At 34.7% G+C, this 25,338-nt stretch overlaps 1 protein-coding gene across 2 annotated transcripts in view; it reads right to left on the minus strand.

Moving 5' to 3' along the window:
- Nucleotides 1–25,338, minus strand: part of RIT2 (Ras like without CAAX 2) — a 370,632-nt gene that overhangs the window by 292,677 nt on the left and 52,617 nt on the right. For both annotated transcript variants that reach the window (XM_025931306.2, XM_086682863.1), the window contains exon 2: nucleotides 4,325–4,381. In XM_025931306.2, the coding sequence (XP_025787091.1) occupies nucleotides 4,325–4,381 (57 nt within the window). The remainder of the gene's footprint in view (nucleotides 1–4,324; nucleotides 4,382–25,338) is intronic.

Raw genomic sequence — 25,338 nt, forward strand, 5'->3', positions numbered from 1 at the left:
TGGGGCATGTTTAGTTTTATCTGCCTTGGAGCTATCTAAATGTACAAAGTTAAGTGGTCTGTCAATAATATTTATTTTCATCTCAGGTAAGAGTACAAGACTTCAGATATTTAAACCTTTAGTCAATCCTATAAGACCTTTGAAGACCTGATCCCTGACAAATCTTTACCTCCCTCCTGCCACTCTGCACATTATGTCATTTATTTCATCTTCAGGACTTCTGGTTCCAGAAATGCCCCATCTCAGTCACATGCTGTATTTTTTTGTTTTGGTGCCAGTATTTTTTGTTCTTCTGGGAATGTCTATTTTTCCTTCCTCTTCACTTGCCTAATTCCTATGCACCCTTCAAAACTCAGTACAGAAAACATTTGCTCTACACGTATTCTGTACCCTTCTAGTTGGGTGAGATGTTCCTATATTGTCCTTCTTCTGCACCTTGTGTTTTTCTCTTTCATAAACTCATTGATGATCTTGTTTGCTGATTTATCTTCTCCACCTAACTGGGAGTGTTTTGAAAGCACAGATTGTGTTTTTATCTCTATGTATAGAGTGTGTAACATCATACCTGACACCTAATATGTACTAAATAGATATATGAGTTTTACATAAATTTACAGGGGCGCCTGGGTGGCTCCTGTAAACAGGCTTGCAGAGAAAGGAGGCTAAAACAATAGTCTTTGAGGACAGGGAGAGATAATTATGAATATGACTTGATCAAAATTATGACATTCCATAGTGAAGAGTGAACACAAATTCTTCATGGTTCACAGTTTTCCATCCAATATTAAATGTTATATTGAAAGCAATCTTTTTGATACTACATCTTTTTCCATCTGCATAATTTGCCATGCAAAGTTACCTATTTTTCTATGCTCACGTTTGCCTTCATTTGATTATGAATAAAAGCATGAACAGAAACACTTCTCAACATATAAAGACATTAATAAACAGTAATTTGGACTAAATATACAGTCCACAAATGAGAACCTGATATTTACATTGTTGGATTGGAGGAAAGTAACACCATATTATATTTCAGAAAAAAACAACAACTTGATATCTAATGGATAGTAAATTAAAATTACATGCAATAACATTTTTAATTTTGAGCAAGTTACAATAAAATTTAAAGGACACAGCAAAACAAACTGTTCTAGGTCATTCTCTCAAATATGTCAAGCTTTTGAGAAATCCAGACTTCTCTAAAAAGTCTCCTCAAAGGATTTGAATTCTAGAATGGATAGCAGGAATGTCTTGGTTTTTAAAACACATCAGAAACTGTGATCCTAATCACAGTGAATAAAACTTTAAGAGGAGGTCACTGAACTTTCTCCCCATTCTTTCAAAATCCTTCAGCACTTTGCTTCTTTCTTATAGTAATAACTGACTTCATAGATGGCTTAAATATCTGTGTATTTGTCTTAATTTCTATTGTTGAGTTGAAAAGTCCTTGAGGGCTTGAACTGTGCTATATTAAACTTTTATTTCTAGAGGACCAGCAGATTGCTTGGCAAAGAGTAGGCATTTAAATTTTTTGCTAATTTAATTGTAAGCAATGGTTATCTCTAATGACTTATTGCTAATTAAAAATAGCATGTGTATTTATTACAAAGGGTTGAACATCAAGGCTTTGGTCAAAATATTTCTTCTTATTATTCCATAATTACTTTACTATGGGAAAATCAAACTGTACTTAATGCCTAATGCTTAGAGATACTCATTTTAAAGATTAAATTAAAGCTTCAATTTATCCACATTTGGCACCTAATTAAATTAAATTAAATTAAGAAACTTAATTTAATTTTTGAGAGGTCTTCTTATGAAAGAATAGAATCAATACCTTTCAATATCCCTTTCATAGTATCTTCAGTGGATTTGCAGATGCTAGACCCACTGGTTACTGACATTGAAAATGTTCAGTTAATAAGGAAAGCAATTACTCCTTCGGCTAGATCATTGGTACCAGATAATATTCTTCATTCTTGTCAGTAATAAAGGAAACCTAAACTTTCAGAATTGATGTAGATTTGAGAGAAAAATAATTTTAAGATAAATATAAGGGAGAGAATAAAATTATGCAAATCCTTCAAACATTTCAGAGAAAAATTCTCCAAAAACCTCAGTCAGTAGGATGACAAACAGATCTGCACAGAATGGAAAAGGTATTCATTTCCTACATAAATTGTGAAATAAGTATCCTTGATAGGCATATTCTTCTCTAATTTGTATGATTTTCAAAATGCACTAATACAAATTTCCTCTTGAGGGGTTATTAAGTCAGCCAGCCTGAGTTATAGTTATGTAGCTTGAGCAGATGAAAGGTGAATTATTGGCACCTTTACCTTCTTCAAACAGGATACCAATGGAAAATTATTAACCAATATTTTCATTAGAGAAGACAGGAAGTGAAATGATGGGAAAATTGAATTGATAGTAATAAAGTGCTCTGTGTCTCCACTTTCAAAATTCTTCCTCTAAAGCTATTTTATTTATAGCCAGATAAAGGTATGATTTTAGATGTCTGTTAATACATAATGTCCAGTTATCTTAATTTCAAATGATGGATGTACTTCATAGAAATCTAAAGAAATCATCATCATCTTCTCATTTCTTCCCCTTGAAAGAACCATTTATAATTTATTCACACATATTGCCCTAATCAAGCCATTAGATGAAAGGCTGGTGAGCAAAGGTAGCTTTTGCAAACACCAATGCATATAAAGCTTAAACAATGATGAAAAGTAATGAACAACAGAGTGAATTTGTGATTTAATAAATGATATACTGTACTGTTGGATTTTCCAACATGATAAAAGATTCAGAGCTTTTGCCTAGAGATTTCTCCTCTTCTGTAATTCATAGTGTGTTAGGCAAAGTCACCAGCATTCCAGAATCAAGATGTTTGGAAAATGGATTTAGAGGATTGCTTCTAAAACTTTACAAAGTGATTACTGTCTCTTCAGAAACAAAAATCAACTCCTTGAGGAAGTATTTTCTGATTAATGATGTATAAATTTCCTGCACTGAAATCTTACTAATCAGTTCAACTGATGAAGTCTTGCTGAATTGTAGAACATTTAGAAACAAGTACATTTTATTCATTTCAGTAGTAGTATTTAGGCAAATGTCCTATATCCTATCACATATAGGATAACATTTTTTTAAACACAGTAGGACCTTGAATTGAAATTGCCTGATGAGCAAAATAGGAATTAGAGTATCATACCCATTGGAAGTGAGGATAGGTGATAATCAGACAAAGGGAAGAAAGAGGATAAGTGATGAGATGTGTAGTCCAGGCAACCTGGCAACCATGAGGGGTCCAGAACTATGTGTTTTCCTCTCCCATGAATTAACACTTTGATGTGTTTTCAGTGCTAGTGTATTAGTGCCATTAGCACTATGGCAGACTCTGCGAATTTTCAACCGATCCTTTAGAGTAAGCTCTTTGCAGGAGTAAAGCAGTTTTAAAGACATCTTTTCTGCTCTGATTGAGGGAGAAAACTTGTTCCCAATTACAATCTTCTTATACTTAGTATGATAAAAAAAAAAAGAAAAATGAACAGGAAAAATGAAACATGGCTGGATTTTTGGCTCTAACAATATTTTGATTCTTTGGGTCTCAGTTTCCCCACCTACAAGATGAGAATGGTGAATAAAATTATATCTATACCTAAAGTACTTTCCAAATGAACAATTAACATGGTTAAGTAATTGTGCAATACAAGATCTAGACGCTGATAAAGTAGGCAAATGACCACATAAGCATACAATAACATCACTTATCTTATCCAAAGCAGAGCTTTTCAAATGCAGGTAGATATCTATTAGTGGATTCTGAAATCAACTTAATGTACTCTGGCCATCGTTTATCAGGATAAAGACAGAGAACAAACTGAGGGTTGCTTGAAGGGAGGCAGGTGGGGGGAAGGACTACATGAGTGATGGGCATTAAGAAGGGCATTTGTTTGAATGAGTGCTGTATGTAAGTGCATATTGTGTGTAAGTGATGAATCACTGAGTTCCACTCCAGAAACCAATACTACACTGCATGTTAACTAACCTGAATTTAAATAAATAAATTAAAAAGAAAAAAAAACAGAATAGAATGGAAAATACAAGAGTGCATATCAAGAAGTAAGGACAAATATCGTTTCTCAAAGTCCGTATTGTGGGACCTTAAGTATTCTGTATTTATGTGTATGTGTACTGGGTCAAAGTGTAAAACATATTTCTTATTGTCTATAGACATCAACAATATTTGTCAGCCACTTATATAGTGTCTCTTTATTTGGGGTAAAGGAGAAAAGAGGCTTATACTCACCAATAGTGGGGTCATGATAATCAGGAAACTGATGACTAATAAACTGCATTGTCATTGCTGAAAAAAAATAAATGCAATTTAATAAAAACTCACCAGCTCATCAATAAATTATTCACCAATGTAGTTCATCAGTCTTTTTTTATTTAATAAAATTTTATTTTCCAAAAATATCAGTCTTTTAATAAGATCTAGTCAGTGACTTATTTCTCTGAGTGACCGAGTGAGTGACTAGTTTAATTATGCAACATGAACCACCAAATGATAGGGAAAGTTCTAGAGAAGAAAAAATGTGTCTAAAGGGAAAATAATGCCAGAAACTTCTCTCTGGAATAAATATGTCTAAATTGTAAGTGTATTTTAATGAAAAATTGCCTTGTGGTAAAAACAAGAAGGATATTGACATAATGAGAATATAAAGTAGCTGTAAGGGCCTTTTTGGCTTGCTCTGGTGCAACAGTTGGTATTAGTTGGGAAGCTCTTTTCATTGCAGGTCTGGTGTGTGCTCTGGGACTTATCTTCCTCATTGTTAAGATAAGGAGATAATCTCTGAAGTCTCTATTAGTTATGAAGGCACATGATTGTATGAATTTTTATCCTTAGCCAGCTTTTTAATTAAAATTATTTGTCACTTTTATTTTGCCTAATCCATGCTATTTAGGTCCTTTTATTAATTTTCATTACTTTCTGGGTATTCCCTCCAAATTCTCCACATTCTTTTCAAATCAATAATTTTATAAAATATTTATAATGTTTCTATTATAGCTTCTTCATGTAAATTTTCATTATTAGTAGACAAATGCAATGCTGAAGTAAAGCAACAAACTTGGAAAAAGAATTAGTATATAGTTATCTTCCTTTTCTCTTGTGTGTTCTCTCTTAGTCTGTGTTTGTGTGTGTGTGTGTGTGTGTGTGTGTGCGTGTGTGTGTGTGTGTGTGTGTGTGTGTTTGCGCGTGTGACAAAGACTCTCTTCTTGATCAAACTTTAGTTAGCCTCCCCTGAGTCTTCCTCTCAAGGAAACCCTGACCTAGGTTCCTGTCCCTGCTAGACCAGCATAGCTCAGTGATAGCAAGAAAGCTGCTAAATCATGTTGGTGAGAATGTCCCACGCTTGATACCGAATCCCCCTGGCCTGCCTTCAGCAAGAATCCTTTTAGGTCTATTTGGCAAGAATTCCCCTATTTCTGATATCTCCTGTTAATAATTTTCCACCAATGCTTGTCCCCACTCCTTGCCTATAAATTCTCATTTTCCCTTGTATTTAGAATTGAGTCCAGTTTTTTAATGAGTTCTCTTTTCCCCTTCTGCAATAGTTCCTGAAAAAAATCTATTTTTACCATTTTACTGTCCAGCTCTGGTTTCCTTTAACAATGTGTTCATGCTTCAGCAAATGTTTGGAACAGGGAAGACAGTTAAATTCAACAAACTTGTATAAGACATTAGTCTAAACTCAGTTTGAAATGCAAAGAAACAGAACCTGACCCAGTGGAAAAGAATTTCTGTTTACACTTTAATAGTGTTTACTTCCTGTCTTCGAATTGACAAAGGAAGTCTCCATATGAAAATATTACTCAATTTGACAGTTTAGGGCAAATTTTTGAAATGCAAATGAACATTTCTTACAGATAGCTTTAGGACTTAGGATATTTCAAGTAAACAAACTGAAAGCAACATGTTTATTAAGTAGATATCAGGGGGAATTTGGAAAACATTTTCATGAGTTTTAAAAAGAGCAGTCTCCTCTATCTATTACCACCTGTTGGTTTATTCCCAGCTAGAGCACAAAGGTCAGAGGCCTGGCCTCCCAGTGAACACTTGGCTTGGCTAGTCAATCAACTAAATTTCAAAGATAGTTCAGACTTGTTAAAGTTAGAACTAAAATGAGGAGATTCTCACTCCACTCTACTCAAAGCAGAGAGATATACAACTCTATACAATGTGACAAGAGCATCATCCATCTTATGATAATTATTTAGACTAAAATCTTGAAAAATGTCTTTGGATATATTCCCTTTCATATCTTCCATCTAGTCTCCATGAATTTTTATTTTATTTCCAAAATATCTGTCCAGTATGTCTTCTTTCTGATATCACTCTAGTTCAAAATCTTATATCTTAAATCCCTATTGCCATAGACTTAAAATTGACTCTCATAGCTATTTTATTTATCTTCCATTAAACCTTCCACAAAGACACCGGAGTCATTTAAAAAAAAAAAAAATCCTGCTACTCATATGTCAGCAACTGCTAAGATAAAAACCATGCTAGCATATGTGGTCCTTCATGTGCCCATCATACCTCTTCAGGCTTGACTTCCAGTACTGCCCAAACAGCTTCTCCGTGTTCTCAGACTTATGGAAGAAAGGATTTTCCACCTATGAGGATGCCTTTGTCCTATGGCATAGCATGGCCTTCACCTTCTCCCTCATTTTTATATCATACTAACAAAGATTCTACTTGACTAAACCTTCATCAGGCTCCTCTGAACCCTCCTCTCAACCAGGCTGTGACCTTCAGGCTTCCATGCTCATCTCTGCTTTGCCAAGTTTTAGCAAGAATCCTACAAAGTCATTTTAGAGGGAATTCTCCACACTTGATATCTGGTCACCCGTGGTAACTTATCAAATTCCTCATCCCCCATGATTACTTTGACCTACCTTCAGCAAGAATCCTATTGAGTTTATTTAACCAGAATCCTCCTTACCCTCTTAGTGATTTTCTATCCACTGACCCCCAACTCACTCCTTGGCTATACATTCCCACTTGTCCTTCCTGTATTCAGAATTGAGCCCAGTTCTGTACTGAGGGAAGCCTTTTTCCCCTATTGTAATAGTTCCTGAATGAAATCCATCTTTACCACTTTACTGTCCAGCTCTGCTTTTCTTTGACAATGTTAATATCTCCACTCAACTGTCATACCACTCAATCAACACATTTAAACTCTTCACTGACCAGGTACCAATACATGATAGCCATGGAAGTTCCTAAGAAGCATTAGAAAGCACTGTGTATACTTAGGGGCTAAGTTAATTTCTCTAAACCTAGGAAAGAATTTTGAAGGTGAAGTTTGGAACAACTGTAAGGAAGAATATGTAAGCATTTTAAGAACTGATAGATATATTAGATACTAGACTTGAGATTCACAAAGCCAGTGTCAGAAATAAATGAATCAGTCAAAGATTTACCTTTTACACTTATTTATAAGAATACCTAGCATATATTTAGATGATGGAGTTTGTGCTTTAATGGAAACCTGCTGCTTATTGTATAATTGAAAAAGCCCTTCAATTCTCAAATCCTCTGACCTACCACTGAGACAGAACCAAAGAAGAGAGAGCCAGCTGAGCTTTGTTCCAGAACTTCAAAAGATAATTTTAGAAAGATTGATTTGTAAAAGTTTCTTTTGTGTTTTACAAAGTGGATGCCTGATGGGGTATCTAAGAGCCATTTCCCTTTGTGGAGATAATATGTAAAACAAACAATTTTTGAAAAATCTCTCCTAAATACATGTCAGATTCAATGTTGAAATAAGTAATCTACTAAATATCTACCAATTGTCCTGGGACCTAAATTTTCTTTATTTTATGATACACAGGTTTACATCCTCAAAATCAGGGGATTCTATTTTCTTTTGCCATACAGTCATTCTGTCAGAAACTCAAAAATAGCCCCTCCTTTTTCTTTAGAGATTTATTGTATTGCCTTTATAATATCTTAATACATTGTTTTTCAAGTATCTAATGAAAATGAAGGTCTATGTCTTCTTCCCAAAGTATACATTCCTATAAACATATGTATACAATATTAAGAGATATGTGGGGACCATTAGGTCCTAAGTAAAAACACTTGTCCTAGCAAATACTCACATAGGTCAGAAATCAGTCTTTTGCTTAAAAAGAGGACATCCATAAAAACTATGATTTAACTTTCCTCTATTTATTCCGTGCATATTTATCTTTTCAAGTTTTCTAACTCTACTGGGGACAGTTTTAGGAAACCGTATTATCCTAAGAACTTACCCATCTAGGTTTTCAGTCTTTTCAGAGAAATGTGCCTTGTGATGTTTTAAATTTTGATTGTATCATTAGCTATTTCCTTCTCATAATTTTTTGTTTGCTGAAATTAGTTACTAGTTTGTCTATTTTGTTGATTTTTTCAAAGACTTTTAATTTTTATTTCATAATGATTACTATTATTAATAATATTATCCACTGACTTTCTTTTATTTCCTTTGCTGCTTTTTCTTTATTATTTTCCTGGTTGTATTTCTCTGGTTTACTTTTTTGTTAACTCAGTTCATTTATTTTTATCATTTTAATTTTTGTTGGTAATTTTTTTGTAGATATGAATTATCCATTATCTCAGTTTTCTATCAATAGTTTGATATTATTTTTCAGAAATTTAAGATTTATATTTGTATTTTTCTTTTCACCTAGGAGTCAATAAATAGAAAGCTCTTTTCAGTAAAAGCTGGAAGAGATTTTTTGCTTATTTTATTTTTAATTTTAATTTTATTGTCTTATGATCAGAGAGTATTATTTCTAATAACTCTATGTCACTTGCTGATGTTTTTGGCATCTTAATATATAATTAATGTGTTTAGTAAAATAAAGTATATTGATAAGAAAGTAGTATTTGATATATGCATCAGTAAGATTTACTTTATTATTTTTAACTGTTTTATAACCTTATATTTTGTCTACTGATCTGTCTCATGTTGATAACGGTGTATATTTCACACATTATACATAACTATTGTTTTATTCAGTGTATAAATATTGTGACTGTAATATTTCCATTGTGGTTTATGGCTTTTATTATTAAAAAGTATCTTTCCTCATCTCCTTTGGTAATTTTTGTCTTTTTCATCTGATATCAAGAGTGTAATCACTGCTTTATTTTTATTTTTATTTGCTTAGTCTTTCTTTGCCAATTATTTTCCTTTTGTCATTTTAAATTATTGTATGTTAGGCAGGTCTATTGTATACTACATAGGGTTGGAAATTGTTTAATAGCCAATTTGAAAATTGTTTTCTTTTTTTTTTTAATTTTTTTTTCAACGTTTTTATTTTTGGGACAGAGAGAGACAGAGCATGAACGGGGGAGGGGCAGAGAGAGAGGGAGACACAGAATCGGAAACAGGCTCCAGGCTCTGAGCCATCAGCCCAGAGCCCGACGCGGGGCTCGAACTCACGGACCGCGAGATCGTGACCTGGCTGAAGTCGGACGCTTAACCGACTGCGCCACCCAGGCGCCCCGAAAATTGTTTTCTTTTAATAGGTAAGTCTATTTTATTCACACTTACCTATTCTTATTTTTCCTCATGTCTTTTCATGGCTTGATAGCTCATTTCATTTCAGCACAAAGTACTATTCCATTGTCTGGATATACCACAGTTTACTTATTTACTCACCTCCTGAAGGACATCTTGGTTGCTTCTAAATTTTGGCAATTATGAAAAAAAGCTATAAATATCTGTTTGTAGGTTTTTATGTGGCTGTAAATTCTCAACTCCTTTGGGTAGATACCAAGGAGTATGATTGCTAGCTATGTTTATATCAGATATGTTTAGTTTTGTAAGAAACTGCTAAACTGTCTTTCAAAGTGCCTGTACCAGTTTGCATTCCCACCGAAAATGAATATAAGCTAATTTATTTGAAATTTAGCTCCCCATCTTTGCCAGCATTTGGTATTGTCAGTATTCTTGATTTCAACCATTCTATTAGGTATATAGTGGTGTTTCATTTCCATTCATATTTTTCTGGTGACATATCATGTGACACATCTTTTTACATGTTTATTTGCCATATATGTTTTTTCTTCAGCAAGTATCTGGCAAAGTCTTTGGCCATTTTTAAACCATGTTGTTTGTTTTCTTGTCATTGAGCTTTATGAGTTCTTTGTATATTTTGGATAACAGTCTTTTATCAGCAGTGTCTTTTGGAAATAGTTTCTCCTAGTCTGTGACTTATCTTCTAATTAATTCTCTTGATATTGTCTTTGGCAGAGCAGAAGTTTTTAATTTTAATAAAGTCCAGCTTATTATTTTTTTCATTGATTATGTAAAGATGTTGTAAAGACATTACCATACCCAAGGTCCTCTACATTTTCTCTTATGTTATCTTCTAGAAGTTTATCTAGAAGTTATCTTCCAGGTTTGCATTTTACATTTAGACCTATGACTCATTCTGAGTTAATTTTTTTGACCTGTTATAAGGTCTATGTCAAGAATCTTTTCTCCCCCCACCCCCCCGCCATGGGATTGTCCAGTTTTTTTTCCCCACACCATTTGTTAAAGAGACTATCTTTCCTCCATTATATTGTCTTTACTCCTTTGTCAAAGATCAGTTGGCTATATTTATGGGGCTATGAACCTGAGGTGTAGGTCAGGAAAGAAAGGAAATGGATTTTGGTGAACACATAGGAGTCTCTGGCCTACAGGGGAAAAGACTGTCAGAAAGAAATGTGAAAATGTCAAATGAAGAAAAATAAAATGTCACTTTCCCCTCCCCAAAAGAATAATCATTCCCTGAAAAACTAAGGTCTTATGTTACTGTTTTTCTTACTAATTTCCATGAGGGATAGTTCAATATTTTTCTAAATAAAGCATCTTTTAATTTTTGCTGAACACTTCAAGGAATTATTACAAAAAACATACTTGTTTAAATTTTTGTAAGTTGAAGTAATCTACATAGTGAAAGTCTACATAATTTGATAATGTAGATTTAAAAAAATTAATTCTCTAGCTGGGAGTATATCTGAAATGATGGGTAAAGTGTTACTTTGTTGTTTGCTGTTTTTTTTGGTTTTTTTCAGGTGAACTCTGTGACCATCATGAAAAATCTGGACAGGAAATAGTGGTGGGAGGTTTGTCATGCTCATACACATAAGCACTTCTCCTTAAGTCAGTCTGACTATCACTGGCTTAGGAATACAAAGAAAGAACAGAGTACATACAGGTAGAGAAGACATTTAAAGATCAAAAAGTTGAGTCATCCACTGTAATCTTTAAAAAAGTAATTAGGGATAGAAATAAAGAATATTTGGTGGACTCATACTCTTTTTCATATCTAAAATTATTACAGTTAGTGGATGACCTTTATTAGCAAACAAGAAACTTCCCCTCCCCCTCCATTGAAATGGACATTTACTTAATACTAAGTTACAGATCAGGAAGTACCTGATGGTTTTGTATCAAAGAACCTTTTCCATTACTAGTGGCCATCCATTAACATACGTTATGTAAATGTAGCGCTTGCCTGAACTTTATAAAACATTCATTTAATACATATGATAAATAATAGGCAATTGCATTTTGATGTTCATACAAAGTAGTGATGAGAGATTAAATACAATCTTTTTTTTTTTTTTTAAAAACAAACCCATTTTGATTGGACTCCTCTTTTGCATGCATATGTTCTTTATTTAAATTTCCATTTTATTACTCAGATATTCCAATAATTTATTATTTCACTTTAAAGTTAAATTTAAATCAACGCTTTCTTGTTTTGCATAATTCAGTATTAAGGCATCAAATTTACCTACACAAAAAATCTGACAATATTATATATCACCTTGCTTGGGATGTCAATGGTATTTGCCCTGAGGCAGAGACTATCAGTTATGAAAAAGAAAATTTATAGAAAGAAAGGAAAAATTTTCTACAATTTTTTTAATAGATTAAAATACTGCATAAAATTACACTACTTTATTATTACTCTCCTCAGCTCCCCCACCCCCAAAGGAGTTTAATATTTATGGAAAGTACTGAGCTGAAACACTTTGGAGAATGATACAATCTAATTACACAAAGATAGAAGTTGACAAGTCATTGCTTTCCCTTTGGGACGTTAAGCCCTGTCAGTGGAGTAGGAAAGATGATGGGAACCTGGTCACTAAGATGTACTTCCACTTCTCTTTTGTTTTTTTGTAGTGTCTTAATAAAATTACTTAATCTGTCTATGTCATTTTTCTTAGCAAAATGAGGGGAAGAGAAAAGACAACTAAAAAATGCATCCGGATCAAGCGTTTTGCAATCCCTCTTTGTTCATCCTGCCTTCCCCACCATCATCTGTTCTTCCTCCATTTAGGATCTCGTTCTGTTGTCTCTATTTTAGTTCTTTCTTTTATTTAGTCATTCTGTTCCAGCCATACTGACTTCTTGGGAGTTTTTCAAACCATTCCAGCTGTGATCCTTTCCAGGGAAGCCTTTGCTGGTGCTATTTACTTTGCTTGAATGCTCTATACCTAGATAAATGCTTTGCGTGCCTGTATCAGATTATGATTCACATGTGACCTCCTTTGAAAGGTGTTCTCACACCAGTGAATTAAATCAAAATCCATTCCTCCTCACTAGAACTCCCTATGCTCCCTTCTTGATATTCATTCATTCATTCATTCTATTAAAACTATTAGGTTCAAGACACTGCTTTATATAATGTGTCATACCCTACTTTGGGTGCTTTGGGCACAGCACTGAAGAAAATGGACCCCTGCCCTTTAGGGTCTTAGATTCTAGAAGGGGGGAAATTGGAAAGGGAGACAAAAATAAAAATGCCACACACTTGCATATATATCAATGGTATGTTAGGTGGTGACAAATACTACTATGGAGAAAAGTAAAATTATTATAGGATCATTATTAAAATATAAAGATATATTACATTAAGATGGACTTCTGTGGGAAAAAATTAATGGATATACAATTTCCAAGAAGAAGAGGAACAAGGTCACATTTTTCACTATTTGAGAACTTGTTCATTTAGTTTTTAAAAGGAAAATGTCTTTTATGACTCAATTGATATATTTATAAGAAATATATCATTATTTAAAACATCATTATTTAAAATAAGCTGAGAATTGTTTCCTTTAAAACAATTTAAATTTATGATGAAATTTTTAAATATCAATCTAAAAATGTACAAGTTGGGAGGCACCTGGGTGGCTCAGTTGGTTGAGCATCCAACTCCTAATTTCAGCTTAGGTCATGATCCCAGAGTTGTGGGATCATGCCCCACACTGGGACTTAAGATTCCCTCTTTCTCCTTCTGTCCTTCCTTGCTTGTCCTCTCTATCTCTCTTAAAAAAATATAAATAAATTAGTTAAATACATAAAAGTGTACAAGTTGGGTACCTAATCTTTCAAAATCCCTTTAAGGAATAATTTAACAAAAATGTTTTAAAATCTATGCATTAACTTGACCAGGGTCACAGATCTATCACAGAATCAAGTTGTTTGGGCCATAGTACTCACTCCAAAGTCAGTCACTTTCCATTATGCTAATTGCTCCTTATTAATTCCCTTCTCTTAACTGAAAACCTGTGCTTTCTCATGAGCAGCTCATTTGCTGAAAAAAGCATGGATATGTGAGAAATCTTTATATTTTTGAATGAATAAATAAGTGAATAAGTCTAAAATTGTCTCGTAACTTATACTAAAACTCAGGTAAAAATGGTTGATAGTTCTCTTATTTTTCCACCAGCGTTCACAGTTACAAACATTTTCTAAAATGCATTGAATCTAGGGGTCAGAAACAGCCTGGTGAAAAGACATAGCATGGGGGTATTTCCCACCCTCCTGATTACCTTGAGAGAGATAAGGTGGCTCTCAACCTGTAATGCTCCCAAACAGGAATAATGGGATCTTTTTAAAGTCAAGGTGATAGGGAAGTATTAACAATAGCAGTATAAGAGGGTCTTTATCAAAGACATTCAAAGATTCCTCCTTACTTCTTTGCAGCTTTTAATAATGAAGAGTTTAAAATGTTTTTTTTTTAATTTATTTATTTATTATGAGAAAGAGAGAGTGAGAGTTCGAGCAGGGGAGGAGCAGAGAAAGAGGAAGAGAGAGAGAATCCTGAGCAGCCTCCACATTGTCAGTTCAGTGCAGAGACTGAAACCACAAACTGTGAGGTCATGACCTGAATCAAAACCAAGAGTCAGAGGCTTAACTGACTGAGCCACCCAGGCGCCCTGTAACTTAATAATTTTTCACTTAGTTATAAAACATTTATTGCAGGTCTGGTATTTTTCCCTGTTCCCATACATCTGTGGATATAGGATAAGGATTGTTGAGAGGGAAGGGCTTGAGATCTGAAGGGTAAGGGGTAGATTCGAAAATGGCACCATTTGGTTGGGGGAATGGTACCTCATCAGAGAGATGGATGGGAGAGGCAGCCCTTGTAGTTCTCCACTTCCCAGAGGGTTTTCCCTTCCATGGAGAGCTTCCCTTCACTTCTCTTTCTCTTCCTCTCCCCTATAAACTCTCTGCCAACAGAGAGAAATGGTGCTTTTCAGGACATTAAAAATTCTATTTATCTTCACTGACTGATTTTCAAGGATGATTGATGCCACACAAAAAGAAGTGATGGATATTAAAACTCAATATTTCCACTCATTCCTTTTTGCTCTTTGCTGACAGTTTATTGTGTACTCAATGAAACAAAGAAGAAAAATAGATATTTTCACCAATCATTTTCCAAGTATTTTATCATTTAGGATAAACCTCATCTCTTTAGGTAAATGAAATACTATTAATGCTTTACACACATGTACTAACATAGGTAAATATCTTTCTCCTTACTTAACTCTATTCTTAGAATATAATGGAGACAATTATTGAAGTCTGATTCATGTGAATGGATGACAGTAACCAGAAAGAGTCTTAAAGTGCTCAGATTTTAGGACATATTTGATTTGTCATGGAATTACGATAGACATTAATATCAGAATTTATATATTCATTATTTGCTACAATAAGATTTTACTCTGTCTTGACACCCTGATCTTGCAGTCAAAGCATTTGCTGGCATTTCATCACGTTAGTAACTGATAGACATCATACGTCTTGGGGCTGAAGGTTTTTCTTTCATAGCTTTTGGAATAAGATTCCCAAAGCATAAAATACCTGTGACTTACGTTACTGTAATAGTTTCATATTTGCTAAGAATTTTTCTTTATTAGGTGAATCTCCATCTTACTTCTAGGAATTTTGTGATACTCTTTATAGACTAGGTCATAGACTAGTAACGAAGTTCAGGACATGCTACCCCCGAATATGGTATGTTGGCATATTGAATATTTTAAAGTGAAGGAATCTGAGAAGCAGTAGGTGTAGGAAAGATTCTCAGTCTCTCTTGAAGCAGGTCATAAGACCCTCATGTGAGGGCTGCCCTCCTATACCTGGAGGAAAAGAGCATCCTTATCTCTGAAGAAGGAGGGACGCTGAGAGAATCAGAACAAACAGGACTTGGTAAGTACTCCCCATTTACCCATATACCAAAAGGGTATACCCTTCTGTCGTATCACATTTTTATGGCTTTTCACTTTTCCTTAAACCTATAAAAATAATTAGGCTTGGCCACTTCTTCAGGTCTTCCTTTCCTTATGAAGACTCCAGTGTCTTGTAAAACTTAAGTAAATTTGTATGCTTTCTCTTGTGAATCTCTTGTCAAGTCCAGCTTACAGGGTTCTAGCTTGAGAAGGGTAGAAGAAGAGATTTTTCCTCTCCTGCACTAGCCAGCTGCCGACCTTACCAGAAGGACACTGGAGTGAATGAATTATTTTCTCCTGCCCCATTATATCTCCCTTCTTCTTAACTGAAATTTCCCATTTAATGTCTTAAATAAACCTGGATTACCTGACTCTCTTCTTAAAACATCATTAGCTTCTATCAGTTTTTATAGTCCTTCCTGATAGAGTAGATGCTTCAGCCAGGGAGAAAAGCTCTGGAAAGGGAAGAAGGGTGATACCTTGAATAAAAGGCACAATTTTTCTGTGGCCTTACCCAGATCATCTATGTTTACATTAATAATGCTAGTAATAATAAACTTTATAACATTATACTTTTTTACATATAATGCCATATACTTTTAAGGGCATTTTTTGGTTTATACATTATCTAAACTATATGCTTCTTTTTATAGCATATATGAAATGACTAATAGAGGCTAATAGACTGGGTATGAGAAGCAAGATTTAGGGTAATCCTGGCAGAATGGAATAATGGAAAAAGCCAGAAATATGAATGCATAAGTCTTACATTTTAGTTAGAATAATCAATTTTACAGTTACAGAAGCATAGAATGAGTTCAACCTGGTATGATACCTGTTTCAAATGAAAAATGACATGGAGGTTAGGATTAGGTCTTAATAATTATGACTCAAGATAAAATTTAAAGGAGATGCACCATTTAGGGCAGATTGTCACAATCTCATTATTAAATCTCAACATATTGCTGTTTGATTCTTTATACTGGATTTGTTACGGTGACATGTACAAATCCACGAGCTGGATTTAGCACTCATCCAGCCTCCATGACAAACATGCTTCCACCCCAACATGACTCTGACATGAGGTCTGCCTACAACTGGGCTTTTTCAGCTGGCTTTCAAACACCTGATGGGTCAGGGCCTTGGCCACCTGGAGACTGAAAGCACAGTACTGGCGGACAACTCAGGTGCTTGATCCATCAACATTTATAGAATCTAATCTTGCTTATTCTGTCTAGGGCAATGGTTCCCAATGTGCAGTCAAATAACTCCGAGGGATCTGAGAGACCTTTTCACAAGGGTTAATGAAGTTCTATGAGGCAGATAGGTGATTCCAACTGTCTTTTAAGCTAGATATCTTTGGAGATCTTAAAATATGTAAAATAATGCCATTATTCTCAAACATTTTTGTTGTTTTGAAAAATACAGATTTATTTTTTTTTTATTTTTTTTTTTTAATTTTTTTTTTTTCAACGTTTATTTATTTTTGGGACAGAGAGAGACAGAGCATGAACGGGGGAGGGGCAGAGAGAGAGGGAGACACAGAATCGGAAACAGGCTCCAGGCTCTGAGCCATCAGCCCAGAGCCTGACGCGGGGCTCGAACTCACGGACCGCGAGATCGTGACCTGGCTGAAGTCGGACGCTTAACCGACTGCGCCACCCAGGCGCCCCGAAAAATACAGATTTAAAAAATGTTATTTGTTGAAACATATTTTTATATTTTGTTGCAATATATTTTTTAATTAATACTTATTATAACTTTTTAATGCATTTATTCAATTTTATATATTTGTTACTTTTAATTTATAATATGGTACACAGCAATAGAAATAACCCATATAATCAAAAGTTTTTTTTGGGTCCTCAATATTGTCAAGTGACTGAAATGATTTTAAGACCAAAATGCTTTAGTACCACTGATCTAGAGCAAAACCTCAGCCCTGATTAAACAAAGGTAGGTGAAAAGATCTATGATTATTCACACCTCAAGTAATAACATTTTGAAAGCCTAAAATTAAAGATAAAACAATAGGGAAGACCACTTGGTCAAGATACCTAACTATAACTCCAGATCTCTGTGTTTTTCTTCTTCCTCATTTCCTTTTGTTTTCTACCTTTCCTCCTCTACATCTCTATGTCATATATTCATGACCATTGTGCTGACATATATTCCTTTTTCATTTTCATTTTTCCCTTTTCCCCTCACTATGCGTCTCTTTCTACACACAACTGTTTCTCCCTGTTCCTCTCTTTCTTTCTTCCCAGAAGTTGCTGCCAGAAGTAGACTTTACCAGTATCACAAATGCCCATAATGTCAAATTATGGAATTAAAAATAAATGCTTTATTTGGAGGAACCCAGGTGGCTGTTGGTTAAGCTTCCAACTCTTCATTTCAGGCTCAGGTCACAATCTCACAGTTCGTGGGCTTGAGACCCACCTTGGGCTCTGTGCTGACAGCATGCAGCCTGCTTGGGATTTTCTCTCTTTCTTTCTCTCTAAATAAATAAATAAACTGTAAAAAATAAAAATAAATGCTTGTTTAATAAATAAAATTTTCATGTATTTCTAACAGATCTTCCCCTACTCTTCCCTCGGGATAGGTAAAATTAAAATTTTGGTGACATTTCTGAAAACAAAACAAAAAAAACCAAAACAAAACACCACAACTAAATTTCTAGTTTATACTTCAATGTAATGTTTGAATTTTTCCATAGACACATCTTTAATATTCTTAGAAACAACATAAAGGGAAAATAAACACTTAAAATAAATATTTTATTTATGAAGTGGGAAATGAAGACTAAGTGAAATGGGAAGAAAAAAGGAAGAAATTGCTATGACAAAGTCTGAAGCCAGGAGCTTATTACATATCAAGATTTGTTTTTAAACTCTTATTCTGGAACGATTTCTCCCAGAGAGAAGGGACACTCATGGGAGAGACTCTGCAGTGGAGTATGGCTAGAATATTTGAGGCAACTTAAAGACAGATGTTAAATTCGGAGTTTGTTTTCACTTTGTTTTGAAATTAACATTCTGTTGTTCCTTTTCTTTACTAAAACGATGTTACACACAAGACGTCGGGGTGCTCTACTGGTTAGACCCACCCTGGGGTGGAAGATGGCTGGTTACAGATCATGGCAGCCTTAGGAACTTGAGAGCAAACCTAGAAGCATAAGACACCAGTGAAGCAACTGGTGGTGGTTGACCCAGGGAAATTTAAGTCACCTGTGGACTCACCAAAGGATCTGACTTTCCCATCACGTGTTGTGCTGGGGCTTGAACCATTAAATTGGGAGATTTTCAGAGTTGTAACACAGTTATTTTAACTATCGTATTATATTAATTAGTGTCATCTTCCACTATATATAAACTTAGATTCAAAGCTAACTGAGATCAGACACAAGGATTGCATTTCTCTTTTGTATCCATACGGATAATATCCATTATCAAACATGACACTAAATGTAGTAGGTATTCGGTAAAGACTGGTGACTGACTTGCCACTGATATAAATTAATCCATCAAAATTTTTGAAACCAATAATTCAAAGAGATGGATGTTTTTAGGATGTAAGATTACACTCAATTGCCAGTTTGGTGAAATGGTTAAGAGGATTAACACATTTTCTGGATTTGGGGCCATTTTCTTGACTTTGATAATTACATGTTTGTGTCTTTGGGGGACTTAGGAAATATTTTCTTTTGTTTCTTAGTTGTCTCATCTGCAAAGTGGGATTAATAATAATAATAATAATATGTATAAATGTTATAAAAAGTAAGTGAAACAATACATATAAAGCACTTAAACTCATGACTGGGTGATTCTAAGCCCTTAGTGACCATTATTATCAAGATTTTTTTTTTTTGAGAGAGAGAGAGAGAGAGCACAAGTGAGAAAGAGGCAGAAGGAGAGGGAGAAAGAGAATCTTAAGCAGGCTCCACACTCAGTGTGGAGCCCAATGTGGGCTTGATCTCATGACTCTGAGATCATAACCTGAGCAGAAATCAAGAGTAGGATGCCTAACTTACTGAGCCACCCAGGCGCCCCTTATCAAGATTTCTAAAACTCTTTTACTTTGAATGATTTATAGGATTTCTCTTTTCCAATATTGCATTGTGGTGTCAGGGTCAAATTAGCTAGAATACGATGTTTTTGTAAACCACAACTCACATATGTTCATATGATGCTATCCCATCTGTTTGAAATATAACATTTCAATCAACTGGTGTTTTGCTTTTATGAGTACACTTTGTTTGATAGTCCTTGTAATATCCTGGGAATGCCAGTTGTTCATTTATTTTTTGTTGAATTAATGAGTTAGTAAAGAAGAGAATATAATCAATGTACTGGTTTCTAAAATTGTTTCAACCGCATTACACTAAAATGAAAAAAAAATGGTTAGAGTTGTTTTCTGTTATTTGCTCTCTTAGTATACAAATTGCAACATTACTAGTACAGCTCTGGAATAAAAGTTAAATGAATTATGAAGAAATAACTGACAAACCAGCATCGACGTACATGATGATGGTGAATACTGGCATGCAAAATCTCAAAGACAGGCTGTACTTCCCTTTATAAACAATGACACAGTAAGAATTACCTGGAATTTGTCCAGGGTTTGATAGAAAGATCATTGAGCAATGGTGTCAAGAGAGCTGCTTCTCACAATGGCTAATGCTGGCTCATTAAGTTAATACAGACAAATCACAAAAACAACTCTAGTTCAATTTCCTTAGTGCTAATCCACAAGGGCCATACTAGATATAGTATTCATCTTTTATTCTTCTGTACTTTTATTTAACAAGCAATTGCACTACACTTAGGTATTCTGTTAAATGTTGGGACACAGTGTTGAAATAGGTAAACCTTGTTTTCAAGGAATGCACAGTAGAGTGCAGGACACTAAATGCTATGATAGTTAATCACATGTTCTTATTTAGGCAAAGAAGAATGAAATGTAATCTAATCTCAGAGGTGAGTTATTATTTTTCTGACTGGGAGAGAGGCAATTCTGAATCTTGAATAGTGAATATGTATTAATAATGTGCATAGAGTAGGACTAGTGGAGACTTCCAGGCACGCTTTGGAATCCCAAAGGCTCAGGCAACATGCTACATTTAGGAATTTCTAGTAACTCAATATAGATGGAGCCCAGGGTGTGGAAGGGCCAGATGGAGGATAGAGAGAGAAGCCAAGGTCATATTACCAAGGGCCTATTATGCCATGCTAAACATTATGGGTAATCACAAAATGATTTTTTAGAAGAAAGTGACATATTCAGAATTGCATATTGAAAACAAAACCCATAGCAAAAATGAAGTGATAGATATGAAGTGGCCTTCCTGGGTGCAGGGATACCTGTTAGGAAACTGCTGTGGGAAAGTTAGGTAAAAAAAAATGAAGGCTCAACACAAGGCTCCAGCAGCAGAAGTGGGAAGGGAGGAATGGGATTGATAAATATTACAGGAAGATAATTTGCTGGAATTAGAGACTGATTAAATGTATGAGATGTGAAAGAGAGTTAGTTTTGGGGGTGTATGGGGTGGTACCTCTTGCTGAGAGGTCACAGGAGTGGTAAAAGGTCAAAAAAGAGGATAAATTTTCATATAGGACAGGTTCAGTTTAAAGTTCCTGTTAATTTATAGTGGAAGACATTATCTAAAAATTGGACGTGAGTCTAGAAATAAGAAGATGATCCCTCAAATGTCTTTTTAAATAATATTATAACTCAGTTTACAAAAAAAAACTCAAATAAGAAAAAAATTTTAGTGTTAACTATATGCTAGTTATAGTTAACCGTATATAGTTAACTAACTATATGCTAGCTATAGTCATTGGTCTAAATATGAATAATTGAACAAATAAATATCATTTAAGTGTTTGTCATATGCACTGCTCTTGCTTTGAAGTAGCTCATTAACTCAAAGGTATGTAACACTTGTTGTCTAATAATTAACCCACAAAATAGGAAATCAGGAACACAAAAGAAATGCTTGATTTTCAAGTCTTTAATGTATTTTAGGATACTCCTCTATTACCTTTTCCCAGAGGAGATTGATACTTTTTCAAATTAGAGCTTCCTTTGAGTTTCCTTTGTTTCCTTCCCACCCTTCCCCTATCTTTGTATGTGGCATTTTGGATTATCACAAGACTGCTTGTATCCTATATGACCTAGAGACAGGGTACTCAGAGCTCTACCAAAGTTTTACAAACCAAGTATTGCCAGACAATAGCCCCCTGAACAGTGACACTCACAGTGTGAATTCGTCCTAAGCTTTTCCTCCTTTTGCTGTCATTGTTCTTCTCTTCAACAATGGCTAATAAATAACAATCAAGTCCTTTTTCCTTCTTACTATGTCAACATTTAATTATTGTATTAACTTTTATTACATACATAATTAAAAAGTTGAATAATACCATTAATATATGTGAAAAAGATATGAACCTAAATCACTACAGAAATACGGATGCTCTAAGGCATTTAATTAGGATTGTGTAAAGAATGAAGAGCTACGTATAGAAATGATTTATTAATTGGATTTATTTGTTTCTATTACAACGTCCATGGTGATTCATATGACGTAAAATCTAATTTGAAAACAGATGATAATATTTCCTAACTCTAACTTCCTGAATCATCCATGGGATTTAGCATATAATCCTCCATCCAAGACTCTCCTTGCATATTGAATCAATTCCAAACTCTCTGGTTTGATGCTCAAAAGCCTTCCTAATGTGATAGATTGAATCTGAACATAAAACTGTGAACTCCACACCTGTGGTTTGTCTCCAGCCATGTCTCTTAGGTGCTTGTTTCCTTCTTTGCCTAAACTCAGCACCCTTTAGTTCAGTTTTTCTTATTCTCTGAGAACTTCTCTGATCCTTCCAATCTTCAGGTATTCTAAATACCTTAAGCATTTATTCTTTGTCTCCTTTCTCAATTTCTTAATTTACTCATGTCTGTTTTCCCAAGTAGCCTATGAGGGAGAGGGTCAGGAAGTGGCTAGGGGCAAACAGGAGATAACTGTTACACCTTGCTTGCTCATTGCAGGCACATTGCATGTTTTCTCAACTCTCAATGGTAATTTTATATAGACATTAGTATTTGTGGATAATTCACTGAGTCCCAGAGAGGTTCAAATAATTTGCCAAGTCCCCCACTCCCACACACACCACCTGTCTTTCAATGGGGAGCTGCATTTGAATCCAATGCTTTCTGGTATCGTGTTCCTCCTCCTCTTAACCATGGCCAGAGTGTAGTGGATGTGGGCTCTGAAGTCAGGGTGCTGGCAGTGTTGCTGCTCATGAGCTGTGTGGACTATCTTATTAAATATTTTCTACGTTCTCTGCTAAGGATTTCACACACCTATTACTGGTAGGATTGTGAGCAAAAACTCTAAGCCATGGTACTAAAATTATCCTCATTTTATAAATAAGGACACTGAAACACAGGGAATTTGGATAACTTACCCAAGGTCATAAAATGGGAGCCATAACTGGACTTGAATCCCCAGCAGTCTAAGCCCATGCTCTGAATCACTATGTTCGTTATTATGCATCTATGGGAAACTACCATTACTTCTTTAAAAAGCAAAAGTGCCCTTGTGTATAAAATGGATATAGAATTGTTCGAAGGATTAAATGGGATGTTAGGGAAAGACTTAGCTTAGTAGCTTGCACATAGTAGTAACTAGATATATAATATTTGTCATTGTCTTCATTATTTGCCTGAAGAATGGGAGGGGACATGAATTCAATCTTTTATCTCCCTCTTTTTATCGAAAAGTGATTCTGTGCATATAGTTACTGCCTCATAAATACCTATTGATTACATTATTTAATACTAGCCATTTTGAAAAATGGTGAGGAGAAAAAAGGTAGGGTGTTCTCAAATATTGACAGATACATTTGTATAGTACTAAATTATTTTAGGTTTAAATCATTGTAAATAATCGAGCCTTGCTTTATGCTCCTTGTGGGAGAAATTTCCTCATTGAATCTGACATCCATTTAATGGTAGAAACCATCAATATAATCTGCCTCAGAATCTGAGTACTTGCCTTACTCATATTTGCCTACAATACAGCAGTTTAAATATATTTTGGACTCTGCTCCATCATTTTCTATCATTACTCCCTTTGGGATACTCTGATACTTAAAAGTACCCTCAGCAGATCACCTGGCATGCATCAGGTATATGGTACTCTCTATTTCCAATTCTATACCAGGAGAGGAAAAGTTGGGATCTTCCCTTTGTTGACAGTTTTACTGTGTCCCTACCTCCAAATTCTAGCCAGTCTCATAGCAAGGATGACAAGGCTAGAGTGTGCAGCTGGATCAGGATGCAAATACTGGAAAAAAATAGAAGAATTGACAGCAGACAGGATAATGACATCACCCAGTTGAGGACATGGTTAGTTCCAGAATGAGATCCAAAAGTGTCCCTTTGAGGCAATTTATAAATGTGTTACAAATAAGATTTAAAAGATTACTGTATCTCAGAAAGAAGACTAATCTGTAACTTCTAGGAGCTAAATTGGATGATGTTAAGTAACATGTTAAATTAAGAAAAAGAAAAGAGGTACACAGATCTTCCTCAACTTGCAATGGTGTTACAGCTGGATAAACCTGTTTAAGTTGAAAAGAGAAGTTGAAAATGTACTTAATACACCTAACAGACTAAACATCATAGTTTAGCTTAGCCTGCTTTAAAGCTCAGAACATTTACATAAATCTGCAGTTGGGCAAAGCCATCTAACACAAAGCCTATTTTATAATGAAATTGCTGACTCTCTCATGTAATTTATTAAGTACCATACTGAAAGTGAAAAAACAGAATGGTTGTGTGGGTACAGAACGTTGTAAATGTATACATTGTTTACCCTTGTGATCCCTTGGCTCACTGGGAGCTGGGGCTCCCTGTCTATGCCAGATATCACTGGGCTGTCATATCACAAGTCATTAGCTCAGGAAAAGTTCCAAATTCAAAATTCAAAGTACAGATTCTACTGAATCAGTATCATTTTCATACTATTGGGAAGTCAAAAATCATAAGTCAAAACATCATAAGTCAGGAACCATCTGTAATAAAACAAGAGGGTCCCTATGGAATCAAGAAAATTAATTGAAGAGAACATGGAAGGACTCATCTAACAATGTCTAAGGGAATATAAATGATATCTGCCAAATGATTATTTTAATCATCAGGAAGGTGGACTCTTAGAATAATCTGGGTAAAATTTTCCACAGACCTCTCCGATTTCTTATACTATGTTTCAATTTTTAAAAACTGTTTGCTTTCCTATTCTGTTTGTTTGGTATCTTGATAATAGAGGAGCTTCCTGGAATAACAGAAAATACGTTTCTGATCATTTGAAAAAGAATCACTCTCCTTGTAAATTAGCCATTCTGCTTCTTAAATTACTCTTTATTTTATAAAAAAAAATTTGATTAGGGTGAATTAGTCTCAGGATTTATTAATCCCATGGTGCACTCATAAAAGTTTGTTTTTAAATCTGAAAAGCAAAGAAGATCTTGATTCTGTAGAGATGCTCCCATGGTGATATTTGTGGCTTTCGATCTGCTGATATTTTCATCTACTCTCTCTGGTTATCGAATCTAGCTGTGTGCACTGCATTCACCTTGGTTGCTATTAAATGCATCAGTTCATGGGTACCCTCCAGACCTGTGGAATACGCCAGGGGCTGATATATTGTTATTGTGAAAATTTCTTCAGCTGATTCT

The sequence above is a fragment of the Puma concolor genome, chromosome D3, assembly GCF_028749965.1.
Source record: "Puma concolor isolate L17-30 chromosome D3, mPumCon1.1.hap2, whole genome shotgun sequence".
NCBI lineage: Eukaryota > Metazoa > Chordata > Mammalia > Carnivora > Felidae > Puma > Puma concolor.